Source organism: Chlamydomonas reinhardtii, chromosome 6 (assembly GCF_000002595.2).
Source record: "Chlamydomonas reinhardtii strain CC-503 cw92 mt+ chromosome 6, whole genome shotgun sequence".
NCBI classification, from domain to species: Eukaryota; Viridiplantae; Chlorophyta; class Chlorophyceae; order Chlamydomonadales; family Chlamydomonadaceae; genus Chlamydomonas; species Chlamydomonas reinhardtii.
Genome location: NC_057009.1, coordinates 7,523,794 through 7,543,176, shown reverse-complemented (window position 1 = coordinate 7,543,176; position 19,383 = coordinate 7,523,794). Strand labels below are relative to the sequence as shown.

Sequence of the window (19,383 nt, the reverse complement as noted above, 5' to 3'; positions counted from 1 at the left end):
ACCGCAGCGCAAGTCCAAAGACTGGTCAAAGCTGGGCAACAGTTGTGCATGCGCTTCCCATGCAGTGTTTCCTTGCATGTCTTGTCGCGCAGGTGATCTGCACAACGCAGAGCGTGCATTATTCCTAGGTTGTATTTTTGACGTCGTCACATCGTCGGGAATCTAGGACTAGACGTCCTTTTGACGCACCCACATCGGCAAAGATGCTCATGAACAAGTCGCTCTCTGCTCGCGCTAGCGCCCGCGTGCAGCCTTTCCGCAACTCCAAGGCACCCGTTCTGCGCCGTCCGCGCTCGGCTGTCGCCGAGATGCAGGCCACCTCCACCTCTTACGAGCTGGACCCCGACAACGCCTCGATTCTCGTGTGCGGCGGCGGTGGCGTGGCCCTGAGCGTCACTCGTAAGCTCAAGGACATGGGCTCGTGGGTCTGGATGATGCAGCGCACCGATGTGCGCAAGGCGGAGATCGAGAAGATGATGGCGTTCGTGCCCCGTGGCGACGCCCTGAACAAGGATGACGTGCAGAAGGTCATGGACGGTGAGGCGGCTGGCGCGGCGCACAACCCAGATGCGGGGGTGCAGGAAGGGGACGCGGCGGGGGCGGGGCGGGGCAGGGGAGGGGAGGGGAGGGGAGGGGGAGGGGAGGCGAAGGGTGCATGCGTGTGGGGGTATTTCATCGGTGCCGGGGGCGCCCGCGGCCAGCATTCCTAGATCTTTCCTAGATCTAGGACCCATGCGGGCATGTATCGCGTGCTGGTTGCGCCCGGAAGGCGGCGGGCACTCTGGCCATACAAACACGTGCAAAGTCGGTCTAGATCTAGCCGCCTCCAACCGTTAAATCCACAATCCACCCGCACACACCCTGTCTTGTCTCCCCCGCATCTTTCCCCATTACACCTCCCCCCCTCTCCTTCCGTACCTCCGCCCAGGCATTGAGGAGGTGGACGCTGTGGTGTGCACCCTGGGTGGCAGCGTGGCTGACCCCCGTGTGGACAGCGAGGGCAACATCAACATCATCGAGGCCGCGATCAAGAAGGGCGTCAAGAAGTTCATCCTGGTCACCAGCGTGGGCTGCGGAGACTCCAAGGAAGCCCCCGGTGAGCGCGGCTGGGTGGCTGGGGCTGTGGTTGCATGTCCTCTTGTTGGGCGGGTTGAATTGGGGACGCTGGCGCGCGGTTGCGCACCCATCCAGCTCCGAGGGCGCAGAGGTTGTGATGCGCGTTGGGCTTGGTCCAGAGATGCGCTGAGTTCTGCGCAAAGTAACCTCAACTTGCTTCGGGTTTGAATTAATCACCAAATGATCTTCTATACACACGCGTGTGCAGGTGAGAAGGTGTACAACGTGCTGAAGCCCGTGCTGGTGGAGAAGGACAAGGCCGAGGAGCGGCTCAAGGTGTGTGTATGTGGGGGGGGCGTCAAAGGGCGTGACGGGCGGAGGATTGAAGGGGCGGAATGGAGTGGAGTAAAGCGGGAAACGTTTGGGCAGGGTGGAGTGGGGTTTGTGGGTGTGGTGTTGGCTGTGGGGCGTGCTAGAGGACGGCCGGGTGGTCCTCTTGCAGAGCAGCCGCTGCCAGAGCGATGGTGGCGTGGGGTGGGGCTGGCTCACCCTTCCAACGCAAACGAACGGGTGCAGGAGAGCAGGCCCAGCTGCAAAAGCGGGTAGTGCGCGGAGCGGGGAACAGGTGGGCGCCCGGAGCGCAGAAGGCGGGGCACAGCCTCTGGGCCGCCACAGCCGTGGCCGTGATGAGTGTGGACACCCAAAGCCAACAGCCCACACAAGCACACACCGCATCCTTGCCTCTCCCTCAACAAACGCACATGCACGCTGCTCCTCAGGCCGCGGGTGCCTCGGGCGCCTTCCAGTACGTGATCATCCGCCCCGGCGGCCTGGTGTCGGAGCCGGGCACCGGCAAGGCCATCCTGACGGAGGACGCCTCGGCCAGCGGCATGATCGCGCGCGAGGACGTGGCCACGCTGGTGTGCAAGGCGCTGTTCTCCAAGAAGGCCGACGGCAAGGTGGGTGCGGGCGGCGGGTGGCTGGCTGGAGTAGCAGGAAGGAAGGAGCGTGGTCGCGGGCAGTGAGGGAAACTGTCGGACGGACTCGATGTGGTTGCAGTGTAAGCGGAAACGCCGGCACCCGCGCGGTCGCCCGCCGGCGGTGCCACCGCTTGCCAATCGTGATGCTTCGGCCGGTGTTGGTTCGAGTTGCTACCAGGGGTGGGGCACACAAGCAACCAAGACACAATGCAAGTCGTAATCCGTACGGCAGCCGGCGCTTACCCGACGCCTGTCTCGGACCCCGCAGGTGCTCACCGCCGTTGACCTCACGCGGACGCCCGGCGCCCCCGAGCGCGCCGTGTTCCAGCTCTAAGCGCGGAGCCAGCCAGCCTGCCGATGGATGGCAGCAGAGTTCATGTGCCTGTGTGATTGCGTCTAGCGCTGACGTTAGTTTCCTCAAACTCAAAAAGACATTCTTGATCTGAACAGTGACGGAGTTTCGATTGCTTCCGATAGTACTGCTGAGTACTGCGAGACGCGCGAAGGAAGGGTGGGTCAGCTGGACCCACAATCGCGTGCGTGTGCCGATTCGGGGGAGTGTGGGTGTGCTAAACTCACCAGTGCGCGTGGTCCGGTCTCAATTTTGCCCTTGCAGAAGCGGAAGGCATCTGTGTGTTTGTCTGCCGGCCTGGGTGTTGCGTGAGCGCGTTTGTCATGAAAGGGCCGCCGCATGGGCCTTTGGATCATCCCTCACTGAAAGCCCGACATGGGCATTTGGACCCCCCGACTCCCCATGTAAGCTACATACACTCACGGACCCGGCGGACCTGGCTGTAGCCCTCGTGCCGGGCCGGGATGCTCCGACTTGTGGCCTGTCCCATCGCACACTCCAGGGATGCAAGTTCTGCCCTTGCGGCGGTCGCTCCTGGCTGCCAGCTGGCCGTGCTGCAGAAGCAGTGCAGCCGTGAGCCCGCCGAAGCCATGACCGCCGGCACCAGGGCCACACCCGACCGACGTAGCGTGGTCCGAGCCCGAGGTTTGATGATCTGCGTAACTCGACGACTGAGCGTTGCAGCTGGTTACAGTTGCTCAATTCGCGTCCGCAGACTTGCATCAACCCATCCATCCTGCTGCTGCAACAGCTCATCGCGCCGCCGCCCTCAACCATGAGTCCATGCGGAGCAGTACGTGCTTTTAGGGGCACAGTTGCTGATGCTGGAGCCTGGACCCCTGCAGTCTGCACCGAGCCATCCCCAGGCCGACAAGCACCATTGTTGCTGCGCTAAATGCACATGACGTCGCCGCGCTTTGCAGTGCTCCGCACACCACACCAGTATCGAATTCACGCCGCACCACACCCGAAGCCGCGGTACCCAAAACGTCCGTTCAGTTCCAATTGAGACATTGAGACATGTCACGTGAACCAGGCACCGTCCGCCTTTGCAGTTAGCCCCAAAGCCCTGCCCCCCCCCCCCATGCACAGTCAATGTGATTCGGACCAACGCGCCCCGGTTGCCACCTTGCCAGCAGTCCATACTCAAACATCACAGCATAACATGCAATTGAGCAGTGACACTGTAGAACCCTGACTCATGCCACGTGTTGCCCTCGTACGTCTTGCATGGACGGCCACCCCACCCAACCCCACACGGGGATACTCTCATGTGCACACCGTCGACACAGGTATCCGCCATGCCCTGGTGTCGACCCTCACTAACAAGCAGCCCCCATATGTTAGCTTCACTTCTTCTCGGCGCCCTCCTTGGCCGCTGCCGGTGCCGCCGTGGGCTTGGGCAGCGAAATGGCTGGGAAGTAGGGGTGGTGCGAGAAGTCACTTGTCCACACGATCTGCGGGCAGGGCCCAGGCCAGGGGAGGAGAGGTGTCATGGTTGTGGCAGGTCAGACTCAGGGTGAGGACGTGATGCGGACAGCAGCCTGTGAACAGGAGAGTCTGCGCCAGACTACCAGGCAAGTCGTGTTGGTGGCGCCTCCAACGTGGGACCCAAGCATCGCCATTGCCACACCTGCTTACAACTGATGCTGCATCCTTTTGCTGCGTTGGCTCACTCACCTTGCCGCCCGCCGCCGCCTTGGCTGCCAGCACGCCCGACACCACCTGGTTTAGCGCCGCCGCCCGGTCCAGCCCCTTCACCCATCCCTCCGCCACCTCGGGGCTGGGCGCCAGCGTCTTCAGTGCCGCGCAGCGGGCGCGCGCCTGTGAGCGTGCGTGTCAGGAAAGCACAATGTGGGTAGGGGGTGACAAAAGGGAGGAAGGCTCCCCGTGGGTACAGGAGATATGTGTGCGAATGCACTTAGTCCAAGCGTGACTCGGCAAGAATCAAGGGCGTAGTCATAAGGCCACATTCACGCCAACCCCAACACAACACACATACGGAAGCACACATACACATGCACACACCGCCCCGGCGCCTGGGCGGGTCTCTTTCCATTTCGGATCCCAACATACCCCCTCGTCTTCCTGAAGTCTTCCAGAACCACCCCACATGCACACACCGAACTCCTCGACGACCCGCTCGCCCGCTCACCTCGGCGAAGGCGCGCGAAGCCAGGCTGAACAGGAAGCTCGCGTCCCGGTCGCCCGGGTTCATGGACTCCACGAACTCGGCGTGGCTCAGCGGCACCGGCCGAACCATGGTGAAGAAGGCGCCGAAGCGCTGGTCGAAGCGCTGTGCACCGCCGTTGAAGGGCGGCGGGAAGGGCGGCTCGGGAATGGAGCCTGGAAGGCAAGGGCGGCGAGAGGGCGCAGGCGGCAGTACAGGCGTGAGGGGCGTTGGCTAGGCGGGTTGGGATGCGCGGGTAGGCAGTGAGGCGCGGGGACGCGGGCCCCACTCTCGGATCTTGCAATCATACCTACCATACCATACATTTGCATGCATCATCCGCATGCATGTCGTCTAAACGCAACCCGGTTTCGACGTCGGGGCCGACGTCGTCGCCGCTGTCCCTGCTTTCACTCACCCGCCACTCGCAGCCCCACCAGCAGCCGCACCAGGCCGCTGCACATGAGCTGGAACGCCTCCAACTCCACCAGCTCGTAGCGGTGCTGGGCCTGTGCGTGCGTGTGACAGTGGAGGAGGGAACGAAACACGCAGGAATGTGAATTTATAAGGGAATGAGCCATGTACGTGGGTGTGTGGGTGTGTGGGGAGCAGGGGCAGCAGTATGTGCAGGTTGCAGCGGGAGCAGCACATGCACCTGCAGGTGCAGGGGAATCTCCCGATGCCGGCTGCAGCTACCAGGGCGCCACCACACCACAGCGCCAACACAGCGCACCTGGCTCTTCTCGTATCGCGCCATCGCCAGCGCTGTAGCCGCTGCGTCCTTGTTGTTGCCCAGCCCCCGGCCCAGCCCGCGGCCGCCGCCGCGGCCGCCCGCGCCGCGGCCGCCGCCCAGTCCGCCCGGCAGCTGCGGCGGCGTGGGCGGCGGCGCGCGTAGCACCAGCTCGCGCCCCGCGGACACGGCCTGACTGCAGAGGTAGTCACAGTACCTGTGCGCGGCATATGTGAACAAGTGTTGATTGACGAGCATGTGTATGTGTATGCATCAGTGCAGGAGTGGGTCTGGGGCGTGGGGGTTGGGCGTGGGAGACGGGAGGCGTGACCTGTCTTGTCAGCTTGGCGCGAGGAGAGTGCTACGGCAGTGAGAATGCGGCATGTGTTGAAAGGAAACGAGGGGGGTGCGCGAATGTTGGGCGTGCTTTCGTCATGACAGGGGTCTTTTGACGGCCTGATTGTATGGACATGAGCTGCTTTGGCTGGTTACGGCGGCTGGTTACGGATGGCAGCAAAAAAGGACGCGGCACAGGTCTTCACGACGTCGAGTCCATGTGCACGGAAGGCCTTAGATGTCGAGTGCACATGCGCATGCATTTTACCGCGATGAAAAGCGCGTCTGGCAATCCGTCGCAAACGGCCGACAATGTGGCCGGGACTGACAGTTTTGTACCGCAAGCGCCCCTGTCGACAAAAATAGTCGCTCGCGTAATGTACGAAACCCCTGTCGTACTCACCACACGATCATGTCGTACTCGCGCGGCTCGTACAGCTCCAGCTCAAAGCCCATGAGCAGGTGGTGCAGCATGGTAGCCGCCGTCTCGTACTCCACCCAGGTGCTGAACGGGCCCTGTTCGGTAGGGGCGTGTAGGGAGGTGTACGGAGGTGTACGGAGGCGGGCAGAGATGCCAGAGGGGGAATCGCCAGGGAAGACATCCCCCATCCCCCAGATTACATCCATCCCTTCTTTCTTTGAAACTGGGCTAAACTCCCCCCACACACACTACACACATGCAAACACATCCTCGCGCATTCTTCCCCCTTATTGCAGACAGCCTCGTCCGCCCCTTCCACCCTTCCACCCACCCACCCACCCACCCACCCACCCACCCACCCATCCGCCCGCCCACCCACCCACCCACCACCCACCCACCCACCCATCCGCCCGCCCGCCCGACCATGCCCACCCCAGCCTCCCACCTGCTCCTCCGCGCCCTCGATGGGCCTCCAGCGCCAGCCGCTGGCCCGCAGGTGGTCGTGGAAGGCGGGCAGCACGTCCGCGTTGAAGCCGTGGTGGAACATGTTGAGCCAGTCCTCCAAGCAGCGCCGCAGCCGCCGCCGGCAGCGGCAGCGGTTCATGAGCAGCGCCTGGAACCAGTTGGAGGCCTGCAGGATGGAGGAGGAGGAGGAAGAAGGGAGGAGGTGGTTGGTTGGTTACGAGGGACCAAACCCAACATGCGCTGGGCTGCATTGCATTACCTGCATCATCCCTGCCCTCCTCACGCCCTGCACCTCCCACGCCCTGCACCTGCCACGCCCTGCACCTCCCACGCCCTTTCTTCTCGCGCCCTGTCATTCCCCCGCCTCATCCCCTCCTGCCTCATCCCCTCCCGCCTCATCCCCTCCCGCCTCATCCCCTCCTGCCTCATCCCCTCCCGCCTCATCCCCTCCTGCCTCATCCCCCCTCTGCCTCACCGCGATGACGGCCTGCTCCAGGAACATGTCCACCTCCTCCGGCAGCCCCGGCTTCACCGCCACCTGATGGCAGCAGCAGCATTGGCCGTAGCAGTCAGTGGCGGTGGCAGTCAGTGGCAGTCGCAACAAGTGGAAGTAGCAGCCCCTGGCAGTAGAAGTCAGTGGCAGTAGCAACCAATGGCAGTAGCATCCTCCCCAGTGACCCTCCCCCTTGCGACCTACCAGGCACGCCCCCGCGATCATCGCCTTGGACAGCACCCAGGCAGGCAGCGGCGGCTGGGCCGGTGCGCCGTTGCCGCTGCTGGCGCCGGCGCCCGCCTTGCCGCCGCGACCGCCCTTGCCGCCCCTGCCTCGGCCCGTGCCGCCGCCACCGCTGCTGCTGGCGCTGGCGGAGGACTCCTCGGCTGTCCGGATGTTCTGTTACCACAGGAAAGAGCATGCAACGCACCCTCATTGTGCAATGTGCACCACGGAGGCCCCCAGCAGGGGGCAAAACTCCTGTCACACGTGACTACGACATGCCCCTGCACTTCCTCCCGACGCCCGCGCAGGCTCCGCCGCACCTGCCAGCGGTCGGGGCTGATGAGCCAGTGCAGCATGGAGCGCGCCACCACCGCCGGCTTGAGGCGGGCGAAGCGCCACACGTGCAGCTGCAGCGACCGGTAGCTGCGGGGACACGTGGCAGCAGGCGGCGCGGCGGGCGTGTGTGCGGGTGGCACGTGTCAGCAGCATTGAGGGAGAGGGTCGACATCCGTGCGTGCAAGATGCGGGAAGCAAGGCGGTGTGCGTGTGTGCTGGAAAGAAGGGCAGGTGGCTCAGCGCGCCACCAGTAAGGGAGGCATCTGCATTGTCGCCACCTCCTAGGGAGGGAGCGGAGCTTGCAGAGCCCACCACCACCACCACCACCGCCACCACCACGGTCACCCCCACCGCCACCCCTGCCAAGGCCACTCACTCCCAGGCTTGCTCCGACACCACCACCGCCAGCGCCAGGTGGTCAAACAGCCGGTCAAAGTACGACAACGAATCCGCCAGCGACATGATCTGCACGCGGTCGAAGCGGTTATAGGCGGTTGCAGTGGCGCAGCGCAGGAGTACGTAGAGCACTGCTGGTGGAGCGACAGGAGTTGAATGTGTTGTGCTGGTACTTGGCAATGGGCCTCCAGACGAAGGGCGATGCGACCAAGCGGCGCGGGTGCTATGTGCAGTGCCCGGCATACGCCGCGGCCGCCACCCGCCCTGTCCAGCATACGCGCACATGCCCAAATTACACGCACACGCCAGTACGCTCCGCAGCCACGCACCTGCACCTGACGCGGCGGCGCCGGCCCTAATAGGTGGCGGTTGGCATCTACGTAGAACCCCCGAGGCAGCTGGTGTTGCTGTTGTTGCTGCGTGTCCGGCTTTGACGAGGTCGAAGGCGCCAGCGATGCGCCGTTTGCCTGGGGCGGCAGCGGGGAAGCTAGGCTGGCGCTTTCCCCGATCTTGGGGAGCAGCTCCCTCGCCTCCTTGAAGAGCGCCGCTGACGCCACCACCTCCTGCCGCATCACGATGTCCACACAGTCAGGGGAGGATCAGCACGCATGCGAGGATGCGGGCCCTTCACGCATCCTCAACACTCCTGATTGACTAGTCAACACAGGATCTCGAGCCCAACCGCGCTCGGGCCCCGCTCGCGCGGGCAGGGGTACCACACGGCGTTTGTGCCCTTGCTCCCCCATCCCTCTCCAAGCACTCTCGGGCAACGTTTCCTCCTCCCCCACCGCCACCCGTCCTGGCCCCAGCGCCTTTGGTCTGCCTTCGATGGGGTTGGCGACACCCACCGCAGCCCCGCCCAGGCCCTGGCCACCGCTCTCCCCCACTCCACCTCGACGCCCCGCCACCCCCGACCACCGCTCCCCACCACAGCTCACCGCGGGGTCATCTGAGCCCGCCTCCCGCAGCCCCACGTGCAGCACCCGCCGCAGCTGCAGCCGCAGCCGCAGCGCCGAGTGCACCGCGCCACCGCTGCCCCCGCCGCTGCTGCTATTGCCGGTCAGCCGCGCCTCCTCCGCCTCCTTAGCTAGCTGGCCCTGCTCCGCAATGGCTGCGTCCAACGCCGCCAGCGCCTCGGCGTCGGCTCCCGCCGGCGGCTCGAAGGGAATGCCGCCCACCAGCAGGTTCATGTCCTCCTCCTGCAGGGCGGCACGTGGGCGGTGAGGTCAGGGACTGCGCAGCCTTGCCTCCAAGGTATCCTTGGACCCAGTCCCTGTGGGCCCGGGCACATACCGCCCATGCATACCAGCCCTTGTGACCACCTCTCCGCTTCCTCCTCCTGCTCCTCCCCCTTCTCAAGCCCTGCGGCCGCTCTGCTGGGCGGCTGCGCACCCAGTCCCTCCGCACCTCGCACACGCCGCCCTTGATGATCAGGTCCCGCACCGCCGCGCATTCGCACTGCAGCGATCGGCAGAACGCGTACAGCGCCCTCGCGACCGCCGAGTCGTGCTCCTTCACCCTGGGGCCGCAGGGGGCAACGGAAGCGGCCGGTCGATCGATAGCCCGGTCCAGGAGGCTGTCAGTGCAATGAGTCGCCGCCATTTTCCGTCTACTATTCTCCATGTCTACATGTCCTTCTCCAGGCCCTCCTTGATGCTGCCTCCCCGTGGATACCGCGTGATCCTCTCCTTGTCCTGCCCCTCCTCCCCCTTGCTCCCGCCCCGCCCCGCCCGCCACGCCACCCCCACCTCTCCATCCGCAGCATGTACAAGCAACCGTACACGGTTTGCATGGCGCTGCTGCCAGTGTGCCAGCTGGCCTCCATCGCCAGCAGCTGGTCGAGCACCGCCAGCAGTCCAGCTGCGCCCAGATCCGCCAGGGGTGCCGTGAGATCCAGATCCGCGAGCAGCGCATCCAGCGTGGGCCGGTCGGCCGCGGGCGAGGCGGCCGCGTCCATTTTGGGGTTGCCCGCCTCCAGGGCCGACATTGCCTCGAACAGCGAGAACGCCTCGCCGTGTATCATTTGGCCCACCTGAAGAATGCGTACAGGGGAGTTGGGGAAGATGGAGGAAGGCAACGTGGCAGGAGTTGCGGAAGCGCAAACGGTGACTACGGGGTGCAGGGTTCCGAGGGGGGGGGGGGTCAGAGGCCTGCTTGATGCGTGAACTGCCGTCGATCAGCCAGATGATCCATTCAGATTGATTTACGTAGCATTATGTTGCGACCCAGAATAATGCGTTGGCGCGGTGGAGGGGCAGCAAGCCGCCGAGAGGCGAGTGCAAATTCAGGCATCGCCACACCAAAAGCTTGCATGCCACCGATAATTGATGCGTAAATCTAATTAAGCCTCATGTGCACCTTCATATCATGGCGAGCAGCCTGCAAGAGGCCCGCCACGTCTATTAGCCGGTCCATTCTTCCCACAGCGCGCTCGTGGCACGAGCTGTTTAACTATAGTTTTTGTCTTTCAGCGATCTCTTGTCAAGGGATGCAGTTTGTCATCGAGGAAAATAAGTTTCCATTCCGGCCAGTCGCTTGCCGCTGTCAGGTCTCTGTTTCCTCACTATTTTGTTCTGCATTAAATAGAAACTGCTGTATTGTAAGACCATAGAAACAGGGCATTGTAAGCCTAAGAAGTTTGCAGGAACGCGCTAGTACACCACCACTGGGGCCACCACTTTCGTGTAGCCGTGGCTGCCCAACATTGCAGCTTAAATGTTTTGAAAAGCCTCAAGTACGCAGGGTGTTCTGTTGAGGAGTCGTGTGCCGGAGCGACCGCCGCTGCGGAGGCGCAAATGGACGTTTTCAACTCCGGCTTCCAACACACAGCTGGAAACCTGCAGCAGCAGCTGCAGCAACAGCAGCAGCCCCAGCAGTGGAGCGGCCAGCAGTTTCAATGGGACAGCCAGCGACTGACCGCCTACCCTCTGGGCAGCGGTAGTCCATCTGGCTCTAGCCCATCTGAAGGTACGCCGAGGTACTCAGGGGCGAGAGCGCGCGCGGGCCTCTGGGGCACCGAAGGGAGCACTTCTCTCGCTATGCAAGCAGTGGGGGCGGAATCGCATGCGGAGAGTATCAATTGCAGCTTAAAGCTTGATGCCGGCACATGGAGCTGTTTTCAGACCGCTACTCGACGGGGGCATGATAACTTTCTTGAACATGCCACAGCCCGGAGTTAAAGCGCGGCGCGTGGGACGGCCCCAATCGGTTGTGTAGGCTTCCACGCACCGCAAATGGTCGAGGGGCGGTGGCGACGAAGTGCGCTGTTCGAAGGACGGACACTGTCACGTCTGCGAACTGTTTGGCACTGACCCTGCGGCGGTGCGATGACCCCTCGCCCTGCCCCAGGCCACGGCGACAGCTCAAGTGGACACCGCGAGCAGAGCCTGGGCCCTGTGCCCATGGGATGGCCTCAAGGCTCCCTGCCTGGCTCGGGCGGGAGGGAGCAAAGGGCACGGTTAAAAGGGCCACTAGTTTGTCAGGTGAGAGGGGGGCGGGTACTGCACGAATACACAGGCACAGCCTCGCACGAAGGGCGCATCACATGGCCCCCGTCATGACCAGGACCTCTCTTGGGAGCATTACACAGCCGCCTGCCGCCAGACTGCCATGCTTTTTCGGATGCACAAAACCGCTGCAGTACAGACCGTTTTGTACTGCACTGCTGTCTGTCGGAGTGCTATGCTGCTCACTCCAGTTACAGCCGGCTAAACTATATATACTGAAGTTTTCCCAAGACGGGTGAAAATGTCAGCTTGTCAGGCCGGTGCCAAGCATGAGAACTCAACACCATGCCTTCTACTTCGTCACGCGTGATGTGACAGGTGGAGGGTTGCGGGCACGACCTTACGACTGAGAAGAGCTACTACCAGCGCTACCGGGTCTGCGAGCCACACCTGAAGCTACTCAGCCTCATGGTGGACGGCAAGCCCTGCCGCTTCTGCCAGGTGAGCGCGCAATGCGGCGATTGCCTGCACCCCTATTGCGTTTGAGGCTGGTCGGCGGACCGGCGCTGGGGCGATCCGTGTTGCCTGCTGCTGCAAGTGACCTGCGTGCCTTGCTTCTTGTGATCGCAGCAATGCGGCCGCTTCCACGAGCTAAATGAGTTTGACGGCAACAAACGGTGAGCTCAACCTGCGGTCCCATGCCCCTTCCTTTTCGTTACGGCGTCTTATCAATACTTCCTCATCACTGCTTGGGTGCATAAGTTTTGACGCCGTGTTCCTCTTCCCGCTCTCCAGGAGCTGTCGTGCGCGGCTGATCCAGCACAACGCCCGGCGGCGCAAACGTGACCCGCTTGACACGAGTGGCAATGCCAGCAGCGGCCGGCGGCAGCAGCGGCGTATGGTGCTGGCGCTGCCGAACAGCGACAGCAGCGGCGACGCGATGCACGGCGGCGTCGGCGCAGGCGGCGCCGGAGCCGGGGGCGGCAACGGCAGCGGCGACCTGAGCAACAGCGGCATGCCGTTGGTAAGCACACCGCCCAGGGCATGCCGTGGCGGCCTGCTGCCCTCGTGCCTGAGCGCCCGGATCGAGGGCTGGTGGGCTGGTCTAGGGCTGTTGGGCTGACATGCACGGGTTGCAGGTTGCAGGACACAAACAGCAAGGATGGCCGCCGTTCGCTCCCTCCCATGCAGGCTCCTGGACTGGGTGGCCTGGACCAGGGACACGAGCGGCTTGGCGGCATACGGATCAACGCCAACTTCCTGCCGCAGGCCCACGGCACCGCCGGTGTGCTAGGCGGCGGCGGCGGTGTGCTGGGCGGCGGCGGCGGCAGCGCCGGCGGCGGCTGGCCACAGCAGCAGCGGCCGCTGGGGCCGCTGCCAATGGGCCTTCCCGGCAGCCATAGCATGCTTGGCGAAGCGCACCAGCCGCTGCAGCCGCTGCGGCTGCGAGCCCTGGACCATGACTTGGGTGGCATTATGGGCGGCGGCGTGGGCATGGCGGACGGCGGGGCGAACGGCGGAAATCCGGGGCCTTTCACGGCCATGCTACAGGCCGACGGCGCCGGCGGCCTGCTGCATCCCAACGACCAGCTGCCGCCGCTGCAGTCACAGAATGCAAGGCAGCAGCAGGGCGCCTTCGAGTCGCTGGCACTGCCGCTTCTGGCGCCGCGGCAGCAGGGGAGCTATCAGCCCATGTCGACAGGGCACTCCGGGGGCCCCGTGCCGTCACCGCCGCTAGAGCAGCAGCCGCCGCACCCACACCAGCACCCGCAGCACCTGCAGCACCCGCAGCAGTACCCCCGGCCGCACCCGCAGCAGCACTCTCAGCAGCACCCGCAACAGCAGCAGCACCAGCAGCACCATGCAGGTCAACCGGGCCCACGCAGCGGCCCACAGACATCGGGTCACCTGTCGCACCAGCAGCAGCACCAGCCGCAGTACCCGCAACAGCAGCGGCAACTGCAGCCCGGTGGCGGCCCAGGCGTCAGTGGCCTGCCGTACTCGCAGGGGCCGTCGTACCCGGGCTCGCGCTCGCAAGCGTCAAATGATGGCGTGCGCTCTTTCGCTGACGTGCCAGACTTCCTAGCTGGCGGCGCGGGCCCCGGCTACCAGCAGCAGCACCCGCACCAGCAACCGTACCATAATGGCCCTGGCGGCGGCGCGCCTATGGGCGGCGCCGGCGGCCCTGGCGGCCCCGGAGGTGGCCCCTTTGACGAGTATGTCATCGATGCGCTGCTGGGCACTGACAACGGCTGCGGCGGCGAGGTGCATGTTGACGATCCGCGAATGCCGCTCGCCAACTTTGCCGATGTGCGCAACAGCTTCACGCGCAGGGCCGGCGTCGAGGCCGCCGCCGCCGGCGACGGGGGCATGGGTGCCGCCATGCTGCCGCCGAGCGGTGGCAGCCACGGCCATGGCCATTACCACATGCGCACCAGCAGCACCAGCGGCGCCGCATCGGTGGGCGCAGCGCCGGCGGCGTCCATGCACGGCGGCGGTCAATCGCTCTCGGACAGCCAGGCGCCGCTGCCGCAGTCATACTCGCAGCAGCGCGGCAGCCCCAACACCAACTCGCAGCTGCACTTGCAGCAGCAGCAGCAGCACATGCAGAGCGGCGGCAGTGGCGGCCCGCCGTACCACATCCAAGGCTACCACGACCCCTACAACCCCACCTTCCAGGGGCCTAGGCGCAGCGGCGGCGTTGGCGCCGTACACGGCCACGGCCATGGCAGTGCACAGCTGACGGCGAGCGCTGCCGACTGCGGCGTCACTGGGGGCGGCTTCACGAACGCCAGCACTCTGTCGCTCGCCAGCAACAGCAGCGCCTGGGCGCCCTTCGATTCCAACACCAACAACCATGTCGTCAGCGGCGCTGCAATGGCCGGCGGCTCGGGTGTGCTCCCGGGCGGCAGCGGCCCGCTGCACAGCGGCGTGTGCGGACCGGCCAGCGGCGCGCTGGGCTACAACAACAACCCCGGCCCCAGCGGCGCCGGCGGATACGGCGCCGGCGGGCACGGCCACAGCAGTGGTGGCGGCGGCGGCAGCTTCGAGGCGGCGCGGCGGCTGGTTTCGGAGGGTGGCGCGGCGGCGGCGTTCGTCGTGCCCCCAGACATGCTGGCACGCGTGAGCATGAAGATCGCCAACTGCACGCCCCAGGACTTGCCGCCCGACCTGTACGACCGCCTCTGCAACCTGCTGCGCACCGCCGACGCCAGCCTGGTCCAGGGCTTCCTGCGCCCCGGCTGCACCCACCTGGTGCTGGACGTGCTCGTGAGGCCCACCGCCGCCTCGGGCCCCGACGGCGCCGCCGCCGCCGACGCGGACGCCACTAGCACGGCGGCACTGGATCCGGTGGCGCTTCGCGACGCGCTGGGGCCGGAGCTGCTGGCGCACAGCGCGGTGCTGGTGCAGACGGAGGAGGAGGTGTGTCTGTGGCCGGCCGCCGCGCCGCCCGGCTGCGAGCCGCCGAACCTGGGCTCCGTGTCTGAGTTGCAGGCCGCCGGGGAGCTGCCCGTGCTGGACGCCGTTAGCGCGGCGGCGCACGTACCTCCCTATGCGGACGCTGCTGCTGCCTCAAGCACGGGCACGGGCGCCGGCACCGACACCAGCGCCGGCACGGTCCTGGTGGCGTACGGGCGCAACCTGGCGGCGGAGGGTGTACACCTGTTTGCGCGCTGTCAGGGCGGCTACCTGCCGCTCACCGTCACGCCGCTGGTCGTCGGCGGCCAAGTGAGCCGCGAGGTCGGCAGCAGCCCACAGCTGGCGGCAGCGGCTGCCGCCGCCAGCCGCAGCTTGGCGGCGCTGGCGCGCGCCGGGCGCCCGGCGACGGACGCCTTGCTGGTCACCGTGCGGGAGGCGCCGGGCACGGGGCTGCTGCTGCTGGAGGCTCAGGCGGGGCCGCTGCTGAGCAACTGGCGGCCCTGCCTGCTCTCCACCGACGCAACCATCGCCGCAGAGCTGAGCGAGGCCGGCTGCAGGGCGCTGCGCCACGGCGCCAACGCGCTGGCAAACCTCGAGGCCTTCGTCACCGACTTGGGTCGGCTGCTGGACCTGCGAAGCTACGTCTACGAGCCGCCAACAGCCGCGGCTGGCGGCAGCGAGGACGCGGACGGTTACGAGGGCGAGGACGACTGCAGCGCGGCTGGCGGCAGCAGCGCCCACACCGGCTCCTGCACCGCTGCGACCGCCAGCACCGGCACCGGCACCGGCGCGTCCTGCGCCACTAGCGCCTATGGCGCGGCGCCGGTCAGTGTGCTGGACCTGGTCTGCTTGTGTGAGCGGCTGGTGGGCTGGTCGACGGACGCGGGGCTGGCGGCGATCAGCACCTTCCTGGTGTCGGCGCTGCGCTCCGACTACCGGCAAGACATGCAGTCGGTGTTGGAGGCGCCCTACAACGACGGCAGCTCGGTGGTCGTGCGCTGCCTGCGGTCGGGCAGCGCCGCCACCGTGCGGGCGATGCTGGGCTGGGCGGCCGCCAGCGGCGTCTCCATCAATTGGAGCGCGCCGGCGGCGCCCGGCGCCGGCGCGGCCGCCGGGCTGAGCCCCCTGCACGTGGCGGCGGTGGTGCCGGCCACGTGGCGGCTGCTGGCGGAGCTACCGGAAGCCAAGAAGCTGTGGGCGGCGGCGCGGGCGCGCCGCGACGGCGCGACGCCGCTGCACCTGCAGCGCATGATGCTGGCCACGCTGCCGCCTGACCAGATACGAGCGCTGTCGGAGGCCTTCGCGGCCCCGCGCGCCGCGGCCCCCGTGCCCGCCGCCAGCGCGGCCGGCGCCGCTCCCGCGTCGGTCGCCGCGGTCGCCGCGGAGCCGGCTGCTGGTGCCGCTGCTCACGTGGCGGCGACGCCCGATCCGCGCCGGTCATTGACGTCGTCGCCCAAGACCAGCCTTCGCTCGCGCATGGCACCCGAGGTGACGCCCGTCGCGCCCACGCCCTCCACCTCCTGCTCCTGCTCTGGCGCTGCCCCCGCTACGCCCTACTCCTCTTCCGCAGCCGCAGCCGCCGCAGGCGGCGGCAGCGCTGGCTCCGGCGCGGTGGTGTACCCACCCGTGGTTCCCTTCGTGGCGGCCCTGGCGCTCATTGCGCTGGCAGCCCTTGCCAGCTCTTCGGAGGCCAGCTACGTCGCCGCCGCCGCCGTCGCCGCCGCCCTGTGCTACAGCCTGCACACGCTGCGCGCGCTGAGCCGCGCGCCCAGCCACCGCGCCTTCGTGTCCAGCCTGGGCAGCCGCCTGCTGCCGCACTTTGCGCACCCGCACCTGGAGACCGAGTACGCCGAGCACCGCCGCGCCTCGCTGGCGCCACTGGATATGGCCGGCGTAAGCGCCGTGCTGCTGGTGTGCTGCGGCTCGGCGCTGGGCTCCGGCGGCGGCGCAGCGCAGAACCTGGTGGCTGCAGTCAACGTGACGCTCACGCTGCTGCCGCTGCTGGTGCTGCAAGCCGCCCCCAAGCCCTTCTACGCGCGCAACCGCTGCCTGCTGCTGGTGGGGCCCTACGTGGCGCTGTTTAACGTGGTCTGCGGCGTGTCGCAAGCCAGCTGCAGCAGTCCCGTGGCATTGTACGGCGCGAGTCTGGCGCTGGCGTCGCTGCTGCTGCCCGTCAACACGGCGGCGATGCTGTTAATCATGGCGTACACGGCCATGCACGGCGTGCGCGGCGTGCTGCGGCGCGGGCTGGGCTGGCCGCCGTCAGAGGCGTGCGCCTCGGCGCAGATGGCGGTGGTGGCGGCGGTGGCGATGGTCGTGTACGCGCGCGAGCTGGCGGTGCGGCAGGCGTGGGTGGTACGTGCTGCGGCGCAGCGCAAGGTGCGAGCAAACAAGCAGGCCTGAGCCGGCGGGCGCTAGCGAAGCTGTTCGCGCGCGTGAACGAAGCTCGTGGGTCCTCTCTATGTCAACGTTCTTTCAAAGGCTTCGCAACGAACGACTTTCAAGACGTGGGAGTGGATGGCACGTTTTACACAAAGGAAATGGTGAAAAGGTTGTTTCGGGCAGCACCAGCGCGTGTGTGCAGGTGTGTCCGTTCCTGAATCCTGCGACCTTGAATGGCATGGACTGACACAAGATTAGCGTTGTTTGAATGCACTGCAAAGTGCGTTCACGTGATCCTGCAATTTCATCGTGTGCGTTGATGTAGTCAAAGCGAGCCACGTGGGGCTCAGTAGCGTGTTACAGGGAACGGGGGAATGGAATACACATGACCACGGTGTGTGTCTTGATTCAAACAAAGCGAGGGACGGGGAACTGGCGGTATTCTTGAGTGTGCGTGCGCGTATGGCCCAGTTGGCACCTGTCTATCGCGGCGGCGCGGCCCTGGGTGCCCATAAGACCCACACCGTGCACGTAACATCAAAGCAACGGCGCGCCAAGGTGCGCACGACGTCTCTGCGCACATGCATTTGTGGGTGCGGCGTGGACGCGTGCTGTTGCCCTGGAAGGTGGGGCCTAAGCGTGGTCATATTAGCATGGCTTGTTGCCAGGAAGAGTTACGTGCAGGGCATTCCGCCCGTGTGAATGCCGCCTGTTACCTTCACACGTCGCGTTGCAATGCAGGCTGCCTTTGCGGAACTCGTTGACGCACCAATGGTGCAGACTATGATGCAAAGGCGAGCTTTCATGGCGCATCCCGATTGAATACATCACCAATGCAAGTGGCATGGATGTACGGTATTGCCTGCAGACTGGGTATGTTCGGGCAGTCGTGTTCTTGTGTACCTTATACGTGCCTGTTAACTTTCCTACCTTGCATGTTTAGAGCCGGTACACGGCCCATCACAATAAAGGTAGAGATCAAGTAGTCATGCTGCAGACAACTATTGAGGAGGCGTTGCCATGTGCACATGTACGGTGGATGTTGATGGGGGCTTACCTACGAAACCTGACGGTGGAAAGGCGCAGGACGGTTGGGATGAGCCGCGGGCTGCGACTGTCCGCGTGTTTCACATGGTGCCCCGCCTGCCCGGACGGACGGACTCAGCACGCCAGGGATGCACCCACGAATGCACCCCTTGTGACAAGCTCGCATGAGGTGCAGGGTGCTGCGGTCCGTTACGAGGTTGCGGCGGCGGTTGGGGCGGTTGCTGGAGAGCTGTCGAAGGTTGGTTGGAGGCGGATGGAGGCTGGCTGTTGATCCAGCCAGGTGCAACACGGGCAGTCGGACGTTTCTGTAACTGGCATACAGTACCATATTTCCGTCGCATCCTCCCGTTCTCCTGCATGGATGCCCTTACGCCACGTGACTTACGTCGTACAGCCATTACTGGCGTGGCGCTGCACACCACTGGCACCAGGGCCGCAGCCCTGCCTGGGGCGATGGGGCCTGCAAACAACCCAATGACACTCAGCAGGTAGCGGCACCGAGAACACAACGACACCCCCAGCCCCAGGCAAGGGGGTCGCTGACAGGATGCTTTCGTACGCTGGAGGCTACAGCCGTTCAGTCCCCCCCCACACACACACACACACGCGCGCACGCGCGCGCAGCCCGGGCCCCAGGGGGACGCGGGTTTGCAAGTGGCATGGTAGCGAAGCACTCGAACCTTGCGCTGTGCGCTTCACACCCGTACACCGTACTGCGCGCCTGCTGAGGGCGAGGGGGTGCAGCAACATCAGGTGACCTACAGCCGTGGGTTAGCGGACCCACGTTGGGCCTCGGCAGCATACGATGGTCTCTTTGCGCTTGCAGTCTTTCGCACTCAGATAGTCCCCCCTTGCAACGTCGCCGACATAAACTGCTGCGAGGGGTGCAAGTATCAGGGACAGCCAACATGCCAGCAGGACTCATGCGCTGGACTCATGCGCTACACCGCTGTGCTCGGGACCCGGCGTGCTCGCTCTGGGCAAGGCCCCCGCCCTCCCCGCTCCCACTATACCTCCTTCAGTGCCAGAACAGTATCACCCATACTTCCACACGTTCCTTAAGGAGTCAAGTGGACGTTTTGCAAGTGCCCCTGAGACGCCCTGAGTGCCCCCCTTTCGTTCCTCAGC

At 65.4% G+C, this 19,383-nt stretch overlaps 3 protein-coding genes across 3 annotated transcripts; 2 read left to right on the top strand and 1 right to left on the bottom strand.

Annotated features, from left to right (window-relative positions):
* The first annotated feature begins 120 nt into the window (after window positions 1-120).
* On the top strand, window positions 121-2,808 carry CHLRE_06g300700v5 (uncharacterized protein). Its single transcript, XM_001691226.2, has 5 exons — window positions 121-537; window positions 929-1,096; window positions 1,325-1,392; window positions 1,836-2,015; window positions 2,305-2,808. Exons 1-5 carry the CDS (start codon window positions 204-206, stop codon window positions 2,368-2,370), a joined length of 816 nt encoding a protein of 271 aa, XP_001691278.2. The 5' UTR covers window positions 121-203; the 3' UTR covers window positions 2,371-2,808.
* Window positions 2,809-3,064: 256 nt separating this feature from the next.
* CHLRE_06g300650v5 (uncharacterized protein) lies at window positions 3,065-10,467 on the bottom strand. Its single transcript, XM_043063593.1, has 16 exons — window positions 10,319-10,467; window positions 9,709-9,992; window positions 9,368-9,479; window positions 8,899-9,159; window positions 8,290-8,523; window positions 7,941-8,029; window positions 7,549-7,651; window positions 7,208-7,402; window positions 6,986-7,048; window positions 6,491-6,676; window positions 6,028-6,140; window positions 5,292-5,505; window positions 4,977-5,067; window positions 4,544-4,734; window positions 4,069-4,212; window positions 3,065-3,845 (listed from the first exon to the last, which is right to left on the bottom strand). The coding sequence occupies exons 1-16, from the start codon at window positions 10,373-10,375 to the stop codon at window positions 3,738-3,740; spliced, it is 2,445 nt and encodes an 814-aa protein (XP_042924299.1). The 5' UTR covers window positions 10,376-10,467; the 3' UTR covers window positions 3,065-3,737.
* A 100-nt stretch (window positions 10,468-10,567) lies between these two features.
* CHLRE_06g300600v5 (uncharacterized protein) lies at window positions 10,568-18,578 on the top strand. The gene is made up of 6 exons (XM_001691227.2): window positions 10,568-10,927; window positions 11,309-11,442; window positions 11,785-11,907; window positions 12,037-12,083; window positions 12,202-12,430; window positions 12,598-18,578. The coding sequence occupies exons 1-6, from the start codon at window positions 10,756-10,758 to the stop codon at window positions 17,227-17,229; spliced, it is 5,337 nt and encodes a 1,778-aa protein (XP_001691279.2). The 5' UTR covers window positions 10,568-10,755; the 3' UTR covers window positions 17,230-18,578.
* Window positions 18,579-19,383: the final 805 nt, after the last annotated feature.